Source organism: Phallusia mammillata, chromosome 2, assembly GCF_965637545.1.
Source record: "Phallusia mammillata chromosome 2, kaPhaMamm4.hap1.1, whole genome shotgun sequence".
NCBI lineage: Eukaryota > Metazoa > Chordata > Ascidiacea > Phlebobranchia > Ascidiidae > Phallusia > Phallusia mammillata.
In genome coordinates this window covers 16,837,688-16,859,348 of record NC_137253.1, presented here as the reverse complement: position 1 = coordinate 16,859,348, position 21,661 = coordinate 16,837,688, and the positions used below count along the sequence as shown (strand labels likewise).

The 21,661-nt window shown below is 37.6% G+C and overlaps 2 protein-coding genes across 3 annotated transcripts; one reads left to right on the top strand and one right to left on the bottom strand.

The window, feature by feature from the left end:
- Window positions 1–69: 69 nt before the first annotated feature.
- Window positions 70–11,762, top strand: LOC145213079 (adenylate cyclase type 10-like). The gene is made up of 29 exons (XM_080081318.1): window positions 70–1,215; window positions 1,306–1,425; window positions 2,449–2,724; window positions 3,656–3,736; window positions 3,806–4,039; window positions 4,096–4,329; window positions 4,389–4,536; window positions 4,918–4,998; window positions 5,122–5,256; window positions 5,329–5,387; window positions 5,545–5,617; window positions 5,775–6,148; window positions 6,210–6,289; window positions 6,359–6,488; window positions 6,767–6,877; window positions 7,180–7,251; window positions 8,082–8,181; window positions 8,560–8,751; window positions 8,830–8,961; window positions 9,017–9,165; window positions 9,372–9,476; window positions 9,543–9,649; window positions 10,032–10,173; window positions 10,312–10,506; window positions 10,569–10,680; window positions 10,745–10,966; window positions 11,039–11,127; window positions 11,205–11,342; window positions 11,395–11,762. Exons 1-29 carry the CDS (start codon window positions 70–72, stop codon window positions 11,740–11,742), a joined length of 5,385 nt encoding a protein of 1,794 aa, XP_079937444.1. The 3' UTR covers window positions 11,743–11,762.
- On the bottom strand, window positions 11,699–21,649 carry LOC145213644 (tRNA (cytosine(72)-C(5))-methyltransferase NSUN6-like). 2 transcript variants are annotated; one of them, XM_080082003.1, is made up of 9 exons: window positions 21,540–21,649; window positions 19,421–19,616; window positions 19,067–19,209; window positions 16,534–16,623; window positions 15,238–15,372; window positions 14,173–14,428; window positions 13,968–14,116; window positions 13,719–13,844; window positions 11,699–12,040 (listed from the first exon to the last, which is right to left on the bottom strand). In XM_080082003.1, exons 1-9 carry the CDS (start codon window positions 21,642–21,644, stop codon window positions 11,813–11,815), a joined length of 1,428 nt encoding a protein of 475 aa, XP_079938129.1. In that variant the 5' UTR covers window positions 21,645–21,649; the 3' UTR covers window positions 11,699–11,812. The 2 variants fall into 2 exon arrangements, with proteins under 2 accessions (XP_079938129.1, XP_079938130.1); XM_080082004.1 differs by lacking the exon at window positions 15,238–15,372.
- Window positions 21,650–21,661: the final 12 nt, after the last annotated feature.

Here is a 21,661-nt window from a genome sequence, read left to right as displayed (position 1 = left end):
AGTTGGTTTGCCTTGATACGATGTTAGTCCAGGCTTTGTGATAAGCTGAAATGAACGTTGCCGATGACGATGGCTAGTAACTTGTTATCTTTGGATTTTAATGACGACACAATTCATGGGTCTGGAAAACCGTCTGACGTGGAAAGAAAGCTGACTTCACATGTTCCAGATTTGGTTGTTTTCGATAAAAATCTTGCAAGTGTTCCTCACATTTTAAAATTTGATGGAGTGCTTCTCTTTGCTGACGTTTCAGGTTTTACTGCACTCACAGAAAGATACACCATGTCAAGTGAGAAGGGAACCGATGCGCTTACAGTTACCCTTAACAACTACATTGGCAAAATAGTGCAAAAAATACTTCAAGCAGGTGGTGACATTTTAAAGTTCGCAGGAGACGCAATTCTTGCAGTGTGGAAAGTAAAGTCCAGACCTGATCTCACACACGCTATATCCCAAGCAGCAAAATGCAGTTTAGTAATACAAGACAAGTGTGATAATCAAGAAACAGATGTGGGAGTAAAGCTGCGGGTCAAAATCGCCATTAGCGCTGGAAAAATATTTGCAACTTTCGTGGGAAACGAAGAAAGTCGCCATTTTGTGATGGCAGGCCGACCAGTTCGTGAAGTTAACGCAGCGGAAAAGTACTGCAAAGCTGGACTTGTTGTCCTTTCTCCAAATGCTATGGAACTATCAGACAAAGATAACATCATTGCGGACTTGCTTTCTGATAGATTTGGTTTGGTAAAATATTTAAGAAGGGATCCCCGTGCTGAATGGCGGGAATATGTTGACGTTCCAGCGGATTTGAGATTTACGAAATTGGCCGAAATTAACACAAGGATTGCACTTGGAATTCGACCAGATCCACTTCGGGAAGCTGTGATTCGAAAATATATCACTCCCGTTGTGCAACGAAAACTTGACGACGATCAGCCACTTAAATTTCTTTCAGAAATGAGACAGTGTTCTATTGTATTTTTAAACCTTGCATTTGACCTAAACGAAAGAAATCGTCTTTTTCATGAGACGCAATGCGCAAATATGCAGACATCATTTAACGCCGTATTTACCATCGTGCAAGATCGGCAAGGTTCATTGAACAAGATTTTCATGTTTGACAAAGGATGTACGTTTTTGATCATTTTTGGATTGCCTGGAGACAAACACGAACAAGAGCCGGCTCATGCCTTGCAGGCAGCATGGAAAATTAGCCAGGTATGTTTAATTGAACTATTTTTTGAGTCGGTTTTTAGCAGTTATAAAACTGTTTGTACTTACGATTACATTTTGTTCATATATTTTTAGGTTTTACGGAAGAATTTAACATCTCTGTCTTTGGTTTCGGCTGGAGTCACTACTGGTCCGGTGTTTTGTGGTGTCATTGGACATGAAGAAAGACATGAGTACACCGTCATAGGACAAAAGGTTATATCTTCGACTTGAATAAGTTTCGAAGTTTTAAAGTTAAATTATTTACAAATATTTTATACCCAGTCCACGCAACAATCCTTACAAACAAAACATTTCCAAGCCTGACATAAGTTAGAACAGAAGTCGATGCCGACCTTATAATAAATCTTAACAAATGTACTCGTTAAATAGAGAGCATTTATGTTAAGTGCTGTATTTCGTTTAAAGCAGTGGTTCTTGATCTTTTACTGATCGCATACCAGGTGAGGACTTTTAATATCGTTGCGTAACACCTATCCTAGACCATGATCAGTGGTTCTCAACCAGGGCCAATGGCCCCCAGGGGGGCCACGAGCTGTGTCCTGGAGGGCCACGGGCGTAGATTTTCACCCACTAAAAGTCATTTTCACTTAAACTTTATTCCCGAATTTAATCGACTATTTCACATTCTATTTGTTTATAGTGAGGTTTATTATGCTCTTTTACTCTTTTAGACCTGTTTAAGGCCAAATTTTCATATTTACCGTATTCCAACACGAGATTGCTATCTACATTTTAAGGGGGCCACGAGGCCAAAAAGTTACTTTAAGGGGGCCACGGTCCACGAAAGGTTGAGAACCACTGACCTAGACCCTATTTTGATAAGTAGACCATGAGATAGGGTTACTCTTATTGACTAGGTTGGCATATTTATGAAACCAGCAAAGTTAGATATTCCAACCGAATGTCCAAAACACAAGTTTCGCCCCAAACCAGGACTGACTAGTTGATTAGTTCTCGATCTGACTTGAATTAAGTATAGCAAAAACATACTCGCGACCTAAAAGCTCCAGGGTACCACTATTGGTACGCGCACCACAGGTTGAGAACCACCGGTTTAAAGCGATATAAATCACGCTACCACAAACACTTTTCGATAAGTTATGTAAGAACGTCCAAGCAAGCGCACGGCTGTTTATTTTTGTAGTTTTGGTGTGTTTTAGTTTGTGGCGCTGTAAGTTTGTATATTTGTCTAAAAAAAATTTTTAACCATTGTAGGTAAACCTTGCAGCGCGGTTAATGATGCATTATCCCAACGTCGTCTCGTGTGATTTTGAAACTTACAAGGACTCGAAACTATCAAAAGACATGTTTTCAAGACTTCCACACAAAACTATGAAGGGAGTAGGTAGCGTTGTCGTATACGATTACACGGAGGGGGAAAGAAAACCAGTTGGAACCACTGTGGTGATGGAACCAGAATACCCAATCATTGGACGAGAAGTTGAAGTTGAGATTTTTATGGATGTGTTAAGGGAATTAACGGTTTCACAGGTTAGGATGGGTCAAAAACAATTTAGAAGTCTCGCAAGTCGCTCGTTTGGGCTTTAATTTTGTTTTATAAGTATTCCACAAACAACACAAACCTAGATGATTTACAAGCCGCTTATATTTTACAAACGGTTTTATTTTATGACCTTGTTACGCGTTATAACTAGTGATGGGACGATACCAGGTTTTAAAGCGAGTACCGATACCGAGTACGAGTACCACATGTATATACCTTCGATACCGAGTACCGAGTACGATTACCGAGTACTTAAGTACAGTGTTGTACTTAGTTGCATATCACCTGCTAATTTATCTGCCATGGCCGGCGTACAGGCGTGCACACACACATGCAGAAAAAAGTAATCTCCATACGATAGCGAAAAAAATACCTAACCTGGCGGAACTTTTTCCCAAATTTGTGCTGTCCGAAGCATATATTGGCACAAAGTTTTCAGTGTTCTTATAGTGTAAATCGGCCTTCGGTACTCGCACGTTGGTATCGAAAACTGAGACAAAATATTTCGATACCGAGTACGAGTATCGATACCACTGAAATCGTTCGATACCATCGATACCGAGTACCGAGTACCGGGTACCCGTCCCATCACTAGTTATAACCTAAACCAGTGGTCGGCAACCGCCGGTCCGCGGCCCGGAACCGGTCCGCGAGGAGTTCGTTACCGGGCCGTATAATTTTTCAGGTTAAATGCTATAAAACATTTTGCCCATGTATCCCGGGCATGATAAACTAATTTGAGCGTTTTTATAGCTATATATTTGTAGTTTTTTGAAGACCGGTCCGCGATAAAATTTTAGTTTCGCAACCGGTCCGCAGTGCAAAAAAGGTTGCCGACCCCTGGCCTAAACGAAATTAAAATGCAAAACTGGATTTTGTTGTTCGGTATTGTTGTTTAAATGCGATTCAAATTTATAGTCACTTGGCAACGAACGTCGAGTCATCGTGTTTGAGGGAGAAGCAGGCTATGGAAAGACCAGGTTAATGCACGAAATACAGGTTTAACACTAAGTTATAACTTACTTCTTATTTAGTGTAGAATAATATTAACAAGATATTCCATTTCAGTGGCAAGCAGCATGCGAAGGTGTGAGAGTTATTTCATTCACGCTTTCCATAAACGACCAGAACACGCCATTTTTTGCCATTAAAACTGTGCTGGAACTTTTGCTTGGCATTGAAATCTGCCAAGACCATAAAGAAAAAGAGCAATTGTTGCTTGGCATATTTGACTTCGAGGAAACAGATACCCTTTGCTTGCTCAACGACATACTTTTAGTGAAGTTTCCATTATCACAAAAGGTTGATTGTTTGTCTTCAAGAATACTTTTATTTAATGAAAACTTTTTACTTTGCAGGTTATAAATATGGAATCAGAAACACAAACAAAAGCTTTGCATAAAATTATGGTTCGAGTTGTGGAAAAAGTTACCCAAAATCAGTTTGTCCTCTTTGCTCTCGATGATGCCCAAAACGTAGACAACGAATCGTGGGGTTACATAACCACCATAAGTAAACATTACAAATCGCTTTGCATTATCGCAATGCGCCCCTTCGGTCCAGATAAGGTTCCTTGTGCTGCAGCAAGACAGGTAGGCTATGCACACTCCTGATCTGCGTTTCGGTTTAAACCACTTGTAAATATTTGAAGGTACTTTATCATCCCAAAACGATGTACATGAAGTTGTTTGGGCTGATGGATGAACATTTGACCCCACTTGCCTGTCAGTTTCTGCAAGTTGAACGGATTCCTCTTGAATTAGAACAACTTTTAATCGAAAGAAGTCATGGCGTTCCGCGTAAGTTAACAGAGAGGGTTTATAGCAGAAATTTCAAGTTTTTTTGTTTCCCGCCCGGAACGTCATTTAGGATTTTTACGGATCGTGTTTTTACGGACTTTTTCCGCACTTCAAGCCGAGCCACGTTTGGAGGAAACGACTGACCCAACCTTTTGAAATGTTTTTAATTTACTTGCGTGCGACAACGTAATTATTTTGGCCTTTTTTGGCCTAGCGCTATATAAGCTTATAGTTACCTTCTTGCTACATTGTCAATTTACCCAAATAACAGAACATTTTTGAAAGTTCATAAAATATGCCTGATTGCGTTTATGTTCTATGTAAAGATCCATTTAAAGAATTCAAAAACATGAAGTGACAAACACATTTTATTTCGTATAGTTTGGTGTGAACAACTTATACGAGAAATGCAAAACGCTGGGATTCTTTTGGTCATTCCAATTACATCAAGAAGCGTTTTAGGTATTTTTGCAAACAATTATGTCTTAAAAGAACTGTAGTCACTATGTATATTTACTCAGTGTATAGGGTGCTGCGTCTATGCCGTTTTTGTGAACAAGGATAACAACATATTGCTATGTACAGGTTCGCGCAGTGGCTTGTTGAACCGAAACGAATTAACAAGAGAATCCAGACATGCTCCAAGCGTTGGTGTTGGCGACAGAAACTTGATTACGAAAAGAATTGATTCAAAAAAGTTAAACACAACGTTATCGCAAGGTATAGGACATACAACTTTTTTACTTCGTTTTTTTAACTTTTTTAGTTCCGCCTAACTTTCTGTAAATATAGTTCAAAAGAGTGGGTATGATCTTGGGACAGCGGACTGTTCTGACAGAGAGAGGGAACAGGTAAAAAATTGTTGTTGTTCCCTACATAAGTAGTACCAAATTAAAGTGTTTTATAGGGCCACAGTTTCAAATCTACGGACGAAGATTACGTCAAAGAATCGGTTTGGTTTTTTTTAAACATTTATTTATTTTGTATTTGTTACCATGAAAATTTTAGGTTTCCACATCTCAAAAGCCACTTCTTGCTACATGGACCAATAGAATTCGATGGCACAAAACAAGTGCCTCCGGTAATATTGTTTGTCGCAAACGCGGTTAACTTAGCTATCGAGATGCAAATCTACAAGGCGCAGTGTTTTTAATTTTAAAATGTTTTTCATTTTTGTGGTGGTGCTAAATGTTGCTGCGCATTTTTACACACATACATTACTAATCTTTACATTTTAGACTTTTTCAAGCAAATTTCCAACAAGGACAATTCAGTAGCACCCTTATTTTGTCTGGAAAGCACAAGTGAATGTGTTCCAATGGAATGCATTACGAAACCAAATTTCAATCTGCACCAATTTCCTGTGCCAGCATCTATACGAGGAATGGCTCTTGCAAGACTAGACCGCATGAAACCCTTCGAACAACTGGTCGTTAAATGTGCGGCCGTAATTGGGGAAAACATGTCCTGCAAAATGCTCAAGTCGGTCGTACCAGGCTGCAACGAGGAAAAGTTTAAGAAAGCCAAGTTTCGTCTCATGCACACTCGGGTCTTTACGTGCGCCTCCGCATCACGTGATCAAGATACTTACAACACACGAAGAAAAGAAAGTGTAAGAATGTGAACACAAACTACCTTTAGTTTACGTTTAAAATGTACTGTAACAGATTCAGCTCGGCAGAATGTCGCATTCCATAGTTTGCTCCTGCCATCCACGCAGTAAAAGCAAAAGTGAGGAAGAAGTCGCAGCCGGGTAGTTCTGTTTTTTGCTATTGATTTATCGACTTAGTTTTTAAACTTCCATTCTATTAATCATCCACAGATGTGAGCAACTGAAGTTTCACAATTCATTGGTACAAGAAACAGGATACAAGTTGTGGCTACAAGATCAAAGAAGGTCTTTACACGAGGCCTGTGCAAATTACCTCGAAGGAAAAGTTAATGAGGAAAGTGTTAATTTGTTTTGTAGTTAAAGCAGATTGAATTAAATACTCTAAAATCTGAACTCTTTTATGGTTTTATTCGTAGCAATTCTAGTTCGAATGAATCAATTCCTATATTTACACATAGTTTGCTTTTGATTCATAAACTGTTTCGAAAATGGGTGATGACCAAGGCTGAAAAGCCCTGGTTTAGATTTTGATGTTGACTATTGGATGTTAAGGTTTTCAAATATATAGTAAACAACGTTTTTTATGCACAATTAACCTAATTTATTCTCACGATATAGGTTTTGATCACTGGTTCGACCGACGAGGTTATAACTGAACAATTCAAATTAACTAGAGTTTCTGGATCGCGTAGAAGCTCGGAAGAATCTGCTGAAAGTAAAGTAGTACTGGTAATGCAAATACATGCACATACTGCGTTTTTGGTGTGCTGACCAATATCTCATTGTAGGATCGTCCTTGTTGGGGTGCAAACATGCACCAAAGGTCATCGCATTCAAATAGATCACGACAATCGTCTTCATCGTCGCTCCACTCTAGACCGGTATATATATATATATCCTAAATATTACCTTTTTGATTTGTCCTAATCAAAATGCCCTTTTCAAATGTTTTTAAAAGTTTAAATGTTTTCAAATATTTAATTGTGCTGTGACCTGTGAGTTTTGTTACCGATGTATAATTGTTTTTGCAGATCGTGATTCGCGTCAGTTCACACCGATTTAGTGTTGATACAGACAGCAAACCAAGCCGCCCCAGCTTTCAGGTTTATGTTGTGATGAACAATATGTCTAACTTAAAGGGGCCTATGAAAACAAATGATTTCTCAACCTTCCTTGAGTAACAAGTTCCTCACTAGGTCTTTTTTAACAATAAAATACAGCAAACAACTAAAGACAATAAACACACATGTATAAAATTTATACATAAAAAGTTGTCGAACTCATTAATTGTTGATCAATAAAGCCTCTATTGGCCTCATGTACGCCATATTGTACACAAAATAATACAGCGAGTACAGGGAAAACATATAAATAGTCTAATTTTTACAAACTGGAGAGATTAAATGCGAATTGGGTTGACTAAATTGAATCGCTTAACAATACGTTGCATAACTCATGTTTTGTATAGACTTTATAGATGTGATCGCAATAAAACGCTGTTATTACTATTTTTGCTTTGTACCAGCGCTTCATAAACTAAATTTTTATGTGGTTATGTATAATCGTCAAAACCATTTGTAAGTGTGTGTGCAGATACAAGTCAAACGGTTATGCTTTTGTGGCAGAAGGAAATCAAATTAGACATACCCTTGAACACCCGACGACGCATATCACAGGGCTCTGTCATAGGACGAATGAAAATTGAAACTCTTGGAGTTCGCAAACCATCTTTCCAACCATTGACGCTTGACGTAGGTAGTTGTAGTCTACATTTGTGCCAAAATAAAGTTTAGCACGACGACATGTTTTTTTTCTAAACAAGCGTATTTTGCAGTACTGCAAAACTGTACAAAGCAATTACAAACAAACATTATGTTTATGAACATGATATCATATTTGTTGTGCTTACATTTTTTTTAATTTTTAAACAAAGGAAGATAAGATGCCAAAGGATTTTATAGATTGTAACTCGCCAGATGCGATGTCAACATTTTTGACAGACGTACGCCGATTATCTCTATCGCCAAGCCTGGGTATGTAATTTTTTTCCACGAAATGGACTAGCTGCGAAAACGAACCATGTTGGATTAGTTGTGTTTGTTTTTACCAGCGCAAAATCCTGCATAGTATTGAAGATAAGTTCTTATTTTTAGAAATGGCAAAAAAAAGTTTAAGTTAAGTACACGACAATACCGTATAAGAGTGTGATTTTTTTATCAGTTATCAAATTTAAAAACATTTAAAATAAAGCCGACACTGATCAAGATTACGAGCAATACGCTTTTTCGTTGCACAACATAAATGTAGGCAAATTGTGTTTTTTATCTACTATTGTGCAGATGAATTTCGTCACACCAGTCCAATCGGAAGTGATGTAACGGATAAGCACCAATCGTAAGTTGTTGCTCTAGAAAATTTAAAAAGCGAGTATCAGAAAGTTTTTGACAGTAAGCCAGCGACTCCTGTTCCACGAGTGGAAACTATTGTTAATCATGATGCGAGAAGAATGAGCTATGGCCCGCTGTGGAATCAATCAGTTGGTTTAAATCAGGCATATGACAGAGTCCTAAACAACACAGAGGATCAGGCCAAGCAGTTGACAAGTCAGCTTTGTGTAGAAAGGAATTTGTTTACGTATCTTTGTTATCTGTGTTAATTCCACAACAAAACTTTTTTCGTAGATTTTAAGGTTACAAAACAGTTACGTACTCCATTTGAAATACAAGATGTTCTTTCAATGCTGTATGGTCACGTCGTGCATCATTGGCGAAAGGCTTTGAACACGGAAAAGACAATTGAATACTTATTAAAAGGTGTTTATGTCACAAATACTGTATGCGAAAGGTTGACATATTGTATTTCTTTCAGCGGCCGAATCCTGCAACGCTATTATGTCGCTTGCATCTGCATATAGTTATCTACAGCAAGCAAATAAAATAGTTGAGAATCTGGACCGAGGTCTTGACATAGTTTCAAATTTTACTGAAGATGATGATTTAAATCTCGATGACATCAAGGTTTGTTTGCATCACACTGTTCAATCAACTGGCCTCTCACTTTATGTTGACACATAGGCTATCTATAGAATAACAATCATTAGGTGATGTTTAGTTTTGTTGGCGAAAACTTTAATAAAAATGCCTATGATTTCAAGAGTCCAAAACCATGCAAAGTGCACAGGTTAGATTGACACTCGAAAAACAAAACAACGTTTTTCATGAAGGTCCTATCAGTAAACCGAAACACAAAAGCGAGAATCGAAATTTTACTGGGACAAGTTCTTTTTCAACAAGGACGCCTTGATGATGCATTGCCTCATTTTCTAAAGGTTTATAGTTGTGTTTTGTAAAACAATGTAGCTAACTGCAATTAGTATTATGAATTTTGATAACAGGCTTTAAAAATTCTGGGTAGCAGACTTCCACAAAATCGCATTTTGGTATTTATTCAAACTTTATTGGAACGCAGACGACAAAACTTGCACGTAAAACAACCAAGCAGGTAGGTGATTTTAAAATCGCAACCTTAACTCATAAGTTATTGTTTTTGAACACGAGAAAAACGTAATTATAAGATATAGCGAAAAAAAACTTTAAGCGCAATCTTTGGAAATGTTTTGACGATCTAGGTATAGCATTTTAAGTATTCAGTTAATGGAAGAAGATTGGAGCTTTCAAGTAAAACAAAAATCTGTTTTGTTATTAAATAAGGGGTACGTGTGGCACATTTAACATATACAGCTGAATTACGAACTATGGAAACAACAAAACATTGCTATAGCCTCTGCACCGTAACACACGTAAAACTATTTGCTGCGATTAATACGTTCGCATAGCTTATAATAGCTATATGTTTTACCGTCTTACAATTATGCATCCATCAGATATATTGGAAGTGCATCAAGTAGTTTGGCGAATCGCTACGTGGAGCAAGTTCGTTGCTTGTCGTACGTTTGGCAAATATTACTCACTCTAAAACGTGTACCCAATCGGCTTCAGCTATCCCGACTTGTCGCACTAAAACAGGCGAGTACTTCTCAGATTCCAGACTGTTTCTGTCTTAATTTTGACGAAGTTACAGTACCTACTGTTGTCGTTTAGGTGTTTTAAACAGGTACGGGTCATTTGGAAACCCGAACTAACATACATACATTTCCTAAAAAGGTTAATAGGGCTGAAGCAGCCGATGACGACCTGCAGGAATTGATAACTGCATACACATACATGATGCAGTTACATCAGTTTGATGGAAATCTTTCGTCAAGTGCATTTTACGAAAGCAAAGCTACTGCGCGTTGTTTGGAGCTGCCGCTAAAACTTACGGCTTCAGATATGTACATCACGGGCCATCTACACCTGGTAATGAACTGTTGTATAACATCTGCAGAAAGTTGCAAAACATCAACCTTTTGTGTCGGTAGGTGAGTTGCTCGGTTCGTCTTTGTAACGGCAAACTAGCTTACGCAACCACAGCAGGATACAGAGCGTACAACGTGGCTGACGAGCTCGGCGATGTAGACATTAAATTACTAGGTAAAATCGTGTTTTTGTTTTCGATTTGACAAATGCCCTACTCAACGCAAATTTGTAACAACAGTTCTTCCACTTATCGCACAAATTCACACCTTTACCGGCAAAGGTCGTGCTTGCACCGAGGTTTTGAAGTTACTGTGCATTGTTTCCAAGACCAGTGGCGATGAACTTGGGCTGTTATCCTATTTTACTCAATGCTTCGACTTAATTTTGGACGCCGGGTACTGTTTGGAAAAGGCAAGCACTTGCGTGGAGCATATGCAGAACGCTGAATCAGTCGATATGGGTAAGTGTTCGCCACTTTGTTTGTTTTTCTTTGACAATTTGTTAATTGAGCAACTCTTATGGTAATGACTAGGAGACATTCCCCGCCTGTACGTAAGAGCATCGATGGCTGTTTGGTGTTACAGAAGAAACGAAGCATTTAACGGAAAATCGTGGCTTAAGGTATTAAAACAAATGGTAGAAAAATTCCAACCTTTGGTGCGTGTCTTCATTTCACCATCAAATATTATTTTATCCAGCTTGCAATGGAAACTGTGCCAGAGAATTTTGACAGCTTTATTGCAGCCCGCGCCTTTGTAAGACTGGTAGAGGCTCGTCTACTTGAGCTTCGAAAGTGCCAGGAGACATACGGAATGAAAGACAAGGAAACTGTCAAGGTACGTCTGGCACACCATTATTATGACTTCCCTAAGGAACTATGTCTTATAGGCCAATGCTTCGTGCAAAACACTCTTAACCAAACTGGGGGATTTGTGCAAAGCATTTGCAGTTTTCACTCCACGGTTTTTGCACTTTACATCCTTTCATCTACTGCTCTCCGGCAACAGACCCAAGGCGAGAGAACAAATTGCAAAGGCAATAAGCATGGCACGATATTGTGGAAATGCTATTGACCAACAGTGGGCAGAGCACAGTCAGGGTACATGGTTTGAACAAACTACAACTGAGGATTATTGGACAAAGCATTGCGACTCATTTCCAGACTGGGAAACTGCAAACAAAAACGATCACATTGAAAGAAGTTTTAAATTTACTAGTGTGCACTGTTTCTTCTAGCGGCAGTTTAGATGCAATATATATTAAAAATAAAAATGAATTTCCATTTAAATTATAATAATACGCAGAATCATGCTTTTACAAATTTGGCAATAAAAAATCCAATGGTATCATGTTCAGGTAGTGTTTTCTCATTTTCGCATGTACCAGCAGTAGGTTGCGGGTTGGAGGTTTGCGTGTACTTGGAAAAGTCATCAAGAGAAATTGCTTCGGGAAGTTGATAAAACTGCAGACATTTCAACTGTTCTGGGGTTAACGATGTGTGGTTTTGACGACCAAATCCTCCTAGATGAGGCTCCTGGTGGAAAAAGTGGTAATAAATATGTCATGATGCGTAATATAGGCTACCTCAGACGTCGATCGGAACGGTTTGGCTGATCCTAATGCATTGCCTATCGTTTGTTGAAAAAAAACGGTGAAATGCAATTCGGTTAATCGAGGAGTTTGTCAAATCGTCGCCTATTATTTCGAAGGAAAATAATTCCGGTAAACGGGGCGATACACAACGATTCACTGGATAGTTAATTTCTAAGTGACATCGCACAATTTAATTTTTTTTAAACTATTAGGGGAGAAAAGACGCCATATTTTTCTTTTACTCAGTCTCCTGGTAAACAAAAGATTTGTGTCGTTTTTCGTTTCCTTTCAAACTCGCCCTAATGTTACGTTGTAAAATCTCCTGTAAAACAAGCAGGACTAATAAAGAGAGAGCAGAGATTGTGGCAGGTGGCGAATTGTGTGTGCTCTGTTAGTTTTTCATCATATCCAACACAGTTTGAAAACTAGACTTTTTTTGATTAGGTGCAATAAAAGTAGATGGTATTTAATAGTAAAAGACTGCGATTTCAGACAGTAAACAAAATTAAACTGAAACTTGTTTTTCGAGGTTTGTCGAAGAAGAAACTTAATTTTTTTTCGACTTAAGCAGTAGGTGACTTCAATTTAGTTCACCTTGTGAACGCAAGGCAATTGAGCTAACCACTCGGCCATTTTTGCGTTGTGGTTCGATACCCACGACGCATTATTTCGGTCAGTTTTGTAACTCAATATGACAATTCTTGTCACCACGAGGAGATTAGATTGTAGTAAGAGACTGAAAAACCACGACTTTCTGGTTTATTTGTTGGCCGTAATTCCATCTACTCTAACCGACCTTTATCCTGAATCATACAGTTAGAGGTTTCACCCGGTGTAGTTGCATTTTAACCGCCAAGTTGGCCGAGTGGCTAGCGCAACCGCCTTGTGATCACACTATCTCGGTCGCTTGTGTTTCCCTGAGCAAGTAACTTAAGTGGCATTGCTCCAACCCCGTGGTTCCCGATGGGTTGAACTAAATTGAAGTCACCAACTGCCTTAAGTCGAAAAAATCAAATAAAAAATTATCAACGGACTTGCAATAAAACAGGCAGCTCGACGGCGGACTCATTGTGAACATAACGCATTCAGGCGTTGCCCGCCCACCGAGGATAAAAATGAAACAATGAAACAAACAAACAAACATTTTAAACGCAAAACATACAACATTTGCGCATACCAGAATAGAACAAAAATGATCAGATGTAGCCAACAACTCGAGGTGGTATGATTCAATGGGTCACGTGTTTTTAAGATATATTAGCAACGCACGCGCATTACAACATGGCATACATGCCGCACATGAATTTGTGACACTTTCTTTGAAGTTATGCAACGTCTTTTACCACTCAATATTTTAATCAAAACATTGGACCATGCGATTTTTACATAGAAATACCGCGTTTTTTGGTGCGGCCCAAGAACACTTTCTGGATACAATCATGACTTGATTGCAGTAGTCACAGCCCTAAACAATATCAAATAGCAGGCCAATACATCCACAAACATATCACTACTGTACATGCAAATGCAATCTGGTTATATTTTATTACTTAAACTACTGTAAGAATTGTAAAAAGTACCTATATTAAAAAAAAACAATTACTGAACTACATGGATACCTGTTTTGCCAGTGTAATTGACTTGTGTTGTTGTATTGCCCATTCCACTAAACCCTCATTTTCTTCAACAGTAGTTGTGCAGGTACTATACACCAGCGTACCTCCTTGCTTTAACAGTTTAACAGCCTGTTAAAATTGGAAAGATGTGTAGGTAGCTTTTGCAGTTTAACACCTTATTAAATTTGGGAGGAGTAAAACATTGAAGATAATAATAATTTTGTCGTCATAAAAGCGTAAACAAGCTCTAACTGTAGAAAAAAGCTGCTTCTGTAAGGTGGAATGGGAAGTAATTTGCTCAGTATCTGCAATAATCAATCTAGGTCTTTGTCCCAATGCACTACATGGAGCATCCAACAAAATCCGATCAAAACTTTTGTATTTAAATTTGTTGTCTCCCTCTGCAAAATAGCTAATTATAGAACCACTACTGAATCACAGTCAAAGTTCTACTTGCCGAAATCTTCATTACACAATTCTCTTGAATCCGCAGTAAGAATTTCAATGTTGGTAACTGGAATTTGCATTTTCTTGATGTTACTGAATATTTTATTGCTCCTCCTCAATGATCGATCCACACCAATTAATTTTCCTTTACCATTCATTAGCGCATAAAGATGCAACAGTTTTCCACCTGGGGCTGCACACATATCTAAAACCATTTCACCAGGCTGTGGATCCAACACATGACCAACCACAATTGATGGCAAGTTCTAAATTAAGCGATCGGGTATAAAAATATAAGGTTAATACAATTATAAATAGAAGGGTGGCTTAGCACATTTTGTCATTGCACATACACTATAACCTATTTTAAAACATTAATATATTTCCTATGCTTATTTTATATTGGGTCCCATATTAACCACCGTCTTTTATAACCTTAGTTGTTTCTGCCTGCAGAAACTCATGGGTGCCCACACATGCAAAGTTGAACATAATGCAATTCAATAACCATGAGAAAGTCAGGTGTTGTAAGGCAAAACACAGTGATCGGCACTGGGCTTAAATAATAATACTATGTAGAGTACAAACTATACAAATCAGATTCACCCCAGATATTGTTTGAAGTATGTCCTATTCAAAAATTTTTTTCAAAGAAAAGAAGGAGTAAATAGTGGCAAATTGGGGTAAAACAAACAAATAGACATATACGTATGAATAGCAAATTCTACAAGCTGTCCAATTTTCATTCAATTCAGACATTGTTGGCTTTCTAATATATTTCCATCATATATATATATATATTCTATTTCATATTTACCAATTTACTATACACATGTGATCTACACATATAATTGTTTTTGCAAGCAAAAATGAGTGGGTCCCCACACATGTGTGTGTGAATTTACGGTAAACAAATATGCCGGTTGTTTTTAGATTGCAAAGGACATTTTTTCAGAAAGCATTAACCCAACTTTAAAAGTTTTTTTCGTTTTCTTTTTGCATCATTAATGTCATCGAAAAACGAAAAAGGTTGTCCGCAATTTCACAGTTTCATTTCCGTCAGTGCAATCACTACCTTCATTGTAAACATAGGGCGCAACAAAAACAAGGTTATCCACAATTTCACGCTTTTATCTTCGTCAGTGTGTTGCATTGTGTTAATGTATGTTACAAGTTGATCGCCACAGGATGCGTCTAGCGCCGATACGACCTAAAATGCAAAATACAGCTGGTTTCTAATCACTGAAACGACTGTCTCGTAAAACGTCTGTCCGTAGCCTACATCAAGCTGAGCTCTCCCATCTGCATTAAACAACCTTAATCGTAAACCCGTTACTCCCTTGGGACTTCTATCACAATCTTTTGTTTGTGGTGCCCAGTGACATACAAATACGTTTTACACTTTGGATCTAATGGGGTAATTAGAACACAACAATCGACACCTATAAATGGCATACTCTACAACAGAGGTGGGCAACTTCTTTAGTCGGCGGGCCTAATATGGGGAAATTAAGTACTTGGCGGGCCGGATTCCTGAATCGATACATTAATCGCGTATTTATCCAGTGATTTAAAACGGATTTTTGACCACCCAAACCAAATACATTCAAGAACATCACAAATACAATACAGTCCAAACAATCTAACTGATATAACATAAAATTATTCACCACAGCAAATTTAATGCATACACCACAGACTTAGATACTGCTGAAACACTAACTAGGCTACACGTGTGGAAACAAAGGAAACCGTGAAAGCAGGCTACACACATGGTTGGCACTTGGCAATTATGTCGTAACAATGGACGTATTGTGCAATGGTAACAACTGCGGGAAAGTTTTTTTGCTATTGGGGAGGGTTACTGTCCGTTACAACTATAGTTTGACGCAGTAAGCAAGTAGTGGGGGATTGCGGCAGACTGTGGCCGCGGGCTACATTATCATGTAAGGCCCGGAAACTGTCTGCTGGCCGCTCAAAATCCCGTCCCGCGGGCCGTATGTTGCCCGACCCTGCTCTACAAGCTATCCAAATTTCAGCCAATTCCGACGCTGTTTAAAAATTCACCCATTTTAGGGGGCTAGCGGGGTAAACACTGGGGTTATCAACATAAACCAAGTGGGATGCACATCTACATAACTATATCTACCATCTGTGTAAATATCATTCAAATCCATCAAACATTTGATGGCAAAACCAGTCGGACAAACTTTGGAAAGAAAAAAAAACAAAAAACAAATTTGAGTAAAATCAATATGTGCCTCAGGGAAGGGGGCCCATAATTTGAAACAATTATTTTTGTGCAGATTATGGCTATACACAAGTAAAACCTGGCAGGCCTGGTTTATAAAATCACGAATTAACATCATACCTGCATAAATATCTTGTCTGGAAGAACATTGTCCAAACAAGGAGCAAAAAATGGGGTCTCCTTCATTTTTAGTGCAGCACCTTTTTGAATCTGGATGAGGAAATAGCTTGACAAATAATACAAAAAATGCAACATTTTTTACCATTTTTTTGGTCAGTTTGTTTGATTACTATGTACTGCAACCTTTTATAATTAGTGTCACAGTCAGTTGGGCTTTCTTCTTTTACTTATGCATTAAAATCCACTGAGTGACCTAAATAAAAGTTTTGCAAATTTTTCTACTGTCGAGTAGAACCAGAAAAAACTAGAAGGGTGGCTTAGCACATTTTGTCATTGCACATACACTACAAGCTATCTTAAAACATTAACATATTTTCTATGCTTATTTATTTACTGGGTCCCATATTATTCTTTTATAACCTTAGTTGTTTCTGCAGGCAGAAACTCATGGGTCCCACACATGCTTGAAAATAATGCATTTCAAGAGATAACCCCCCTTCAGGGAAGAGGTCTTATAATAAATGATTTCCCTTGAAACTTGTAAAGGTTATACTAAAAAATATACAAAACATTTTAAATGACAAATTTATGTTGTCTAAGCCGGTGCTCTTCAACCGGTGTTTACCCTAGGGCAGGGCTTCTCAAACTGTGGGTTGGAATATAATTTTGGGGTCGCGAAACATTTTGCGTTACTATGTCAGTCACAAGAAATGGTATACGTGCGTACATTTATTGTTTACAGCAGGGGTCGGCAACACCTGGCACGCGTGCCAAGATTGGCACGCGAGGTGGTGTTTCATGGCACGCCAACCAAGTAACAATTTAACCTGTTACACTGCTGGTTTTCAGTTTTTATCATGCCATTGTTTAAAAATTAGCCTTACATGCACAAAGCACTCTGCTTTCTCTTTATTATTGATACCTGCTGGCACGAACTGCTATTATTTAGAAAATCGTTGGCACGCGAGGTCATTAACACATGGAATTAACAAGTAAATTGGTATGCGTCGCCCAAAAGGTTGCCGACCTCTGGTTTACAGTGTAAACTTTGTACATCATTCCCGCGTAGAGGCTATACCAGGGGTGCACAACCTTGCTTAGAGGCTATACCAGGGGTGCACACACTGCTCAATACATTGTGGAACTTAAGAGCATTACCAGACTAGTAGTCATATGTGCTAGACTTTTTTTATGCCTATTGTGTGCAAACAATGCGAAAAAGCAGATGCCACAAGCGTCACAATATGTATTATGATGTCATAAAAGCTAAGACTGTAAATTTGTGTATTAAGTTAATTTAGGCTTTTTAGGTGCCATTAGATAGCATATATATGTATAACATATAAGTATTTCTTTACATCAGTAATTTGAAAACACAAGCAAGGAATAAGCGGCCGCTGGTGAAATCAAGATCTGTGATGCGACCGTCATAGCGAAAAGGTTGTGCACCCCTGGACTTTACCCATCAAGGGGTCACCTAGAAATTTTTGTTTTACAATGGGGTCGCAGAGCAAGAAAGTTTGAGTAGCCCTGCCCTAGGGTGCACCAAAATATACATGGGGTGCACCAGTACGAAGGGGTATACAAGGGTGCATCACAAACTTTTAATGAACCATTAATATTTGACTTTCAGGATATTAGAAAAAAGACGTGGGTTTCAAATGATGTATAACCAAGGTAAACTTCCTTTATCCCTGTTTCAAGTTTGATAGTGTCTGTGTTACATTTGGGTTATATTAGGACATCGAGTTTTGTCTTTTTTGCCGGTGTTGCACTGAAAATTCGCAAACATATGCTTGGAGTATTGGTAGCAATTCAAGCATTTTTTCAGAGCTCCATTTGGTTTGTTTGACATGATGATATGCATAATGATTTTTCATGTCGCTTGTTACCTAAGTTACCTTTTAAGTAAACAGGGTACATGAGTTCGTCACAACAACTTGAAGGGTTCACCAAACCAAAAAAGGTTGAAGAGCACTGATCTAAGCTACTAAAATTGTTTTGTTTAGACTCCTATGATAAGATTGAACAAATAATTCTAATTATCAGCAACTTAAATTTGTCAAGCTAATTCTTGCAAATAGCCACAATATGCAACTAGCCACTTCATTCTTGACTAATTAGGGTAACACAACATAGCGGGAACCGAAGTGGGCCCTAGGTGGGTCAGCCCTTAAAACTAACCACTCATAATGGGAAAAAGTGTCCGTTTAACATGAAAACAAAGAGAAACCCTGCTGGTGTTCCAATACTGGATAGACACAAAAAAGTCTACAGCAGTAGTTCGCTTTGGAATTATATGCAGATGTTATTCTGGATAAAAACATTGTTAGTGGTAATTATTTTATTCAGTGTAACTGAGGATAGCAGTTAAACCACTGAAATAGCTAAGGCATTATTGACACTGGTTGCTAAGTGCTGCTATAATAGTACCCTAAATCCCTTGGTTTAAAAGCATATCCTATGTAGATTGTCTTTTTTTCAGTAGCTAGTTTTCATTTTTGGTAATGTAAAACATGCAAACAATGCTCACCTTGCTTTTAAATATGTCATCCCGAGAAACTAATGCAGTAGCATTTCCTACAAACATTTTTTCCCCTTCAAACTTCAACATCCCTTTTAAACATTTTCCACTAACATGAACATAGACTGCAACATCATCCTTTTTCTTTAAACCTATATGTGCAGAAAATAGGGTGTAAAATCTGTGTACAGAAACAATTTTCATTAACACGTCCAATGTCCTGAATTTTTGCATCTGGTAGATTACAGTTGCTTGTTTCCTTCCTATATACATGAAACAGGAATGTTTTAAAGCAGGTTAAGTTTTTACTGTTGTCAGTTTAGTTTTTGATACCTGATGAAAATGAGTTCTAAACATACTAACCTTTCGGCATGCACAGAACGCCAGGGACAAATACATCTGCACCACGCAATATTGCCATGCCACATAGTTGGTCAACTAATACTACCTTTCCATTTGGCTTTACACTTCGTCTCACAGATGGAATTACACAGACATCTTCAAGGATTGCATGTCTGTACACGGTGGGCTCAACATGCAACTGGTGTTCCTTATAAACCTGCAACATTCACAGTATTTGTTATACAATGATACTTTCCTTTACACTGCATCGTTAACTATTCTGAACCTAATTATGTAACTTTTAAAACAACTAGTTGGTAAATGGAACATTTTTTGAAGTGTAGACATTTTATTATCATTGAATAAATGAATCCATTTTAAGGGTAACAGGTTCATCGTAAAGAAGTAACTGCTGTCCAAGTAATTCAATAAAGCAATAGGAACATAACAATGAAATGGTTTTAAATCTCACCAAATTTTATTTGGCTTACTAATTCAGTTAATTGCTTTAAAAAACTTGGTAAATTTATTTACTCCATTATAAGTCCCAAAACACATATTGTTTTTTGATGTCTGAAGCTGGTTTGTTTCAATCAGTTAGTCAGAAATGAGTAAACTTATTCAAATTTACACACATGTTAGTTAGATATCTAAAGTTGATCATCCCAAACTTTTACCCAGCTTTACCCACAAATCTCAACTGCAAAATAGCTTTTCTTACTAAAGTTTATAATCCTGGAGATTCATACTTCATTGGTTGAAGCATTGAAAAGTCTGTTAAATTATTTTGTAACTTTTAGTTAGATTCACCCATTTTTAAGATCTTGTGCTGAAAATTGTAAACATTTGTTTGTGATTTAAAACTTCAGCCTGATCGGCCTAGTTGTTTCTTTTACAGCCCAATAAAATGTGTACACTGGTCAGCCAAAGAGACAAAAATCCCCAGAAAGTAATTCACTGGTTTATATTTGTGGTGGTTTATCTGCTTCACACATGAACAGAAGCATTACTAGGCAGTATTTTTGGTAATTAGAAATGTGTTTTTCTGTGACGCAATACCTTTAAGTTAAAACTTAAATTAAAAACACTCATTAGGTGATAACTAGATTTCATGTTTGTCTGGCAAAACGATGCTGGCAAACATAAAGGTTTAAAGATAAACTACATATCCCAAAAGACCTTGTGGTCAATAAATGGTTTTTGTTAGCTTGGCCACTGCAAGATCAACTGTTAGGTATAACAAAAAACACAGTTAAGTACAATTTGCGTGAGATTGTATATATTGGAGGATTAGGAGTATTTTTGTCCAGTTTTTTAATACTTATTGTATAACATTATAATGATCGAAAGACAATATGAAGGTTTACACTAGGCCTGGTGCTTTCTACTAGTTTGTTCAGAATCTACAAATAAATGCAATATTTTTAAACAATGACCAATCTGCACAAACAAATGTGTGGGGACCAACTTGCTTTTTGCTTGCACTTCATTATAGAATACAGAGTTTTTCAATGGGAGCCATAATAAACACTTTCATAACCTTTGTTTGTTTCTGCAGGTAGAAATCCAACTCATGAAAATGATAAAGTTTGTTGCTGCGAGTTAAAACATCATTGTGCTGTTTAAATAACTACCGGTAATCATGCAATATGAGGTGACTATCTTAACCTCATTGAATTCAGCCATTGTTAAAAAATGCACCCATTTTGGGGGGTTATCTATGGAATGTTTGGGCAACAAAGCAAAACTTAACAAACCGACATCTAAAAATGGCGTATTCAATTTGAAAGTGTTTACAACGTTATTTGCGTAAATAGTGGGATCATGCGTAAATTACCCAGTTTGGAGGCTAGTGGGGTAACTGATTGGGTTCTGCACCCAAAGTAATAAAATACAAAACCACAAGGATTTCATCCTAATCGACAAATGTTTATAATTTTGACCACTAGTAGTGTTTTAAAAAAAATTGGCCCAGCCAATAATCACTCTATTGCTGGTTTCTACCCTAAAAATATTGTGAAAATAATTTTTGCCATTTAAAACATAGCAATTCACAGTTCACACTACTGAGATAGCAATACTACTTGTTACAAAAAAAAATACTTTTGTGATGTTTTATATGTGGAAGTGGTTAACCAACCTGTTGTAGATGACTTTTAATTTCTTTTTCAATATTTTTTTTTTCTGGATCAATTAATTTATTGACACGAATGGTGGTGAACAATGGAGGTAACAAAATTGACATTGGAAACAAGAACAAAA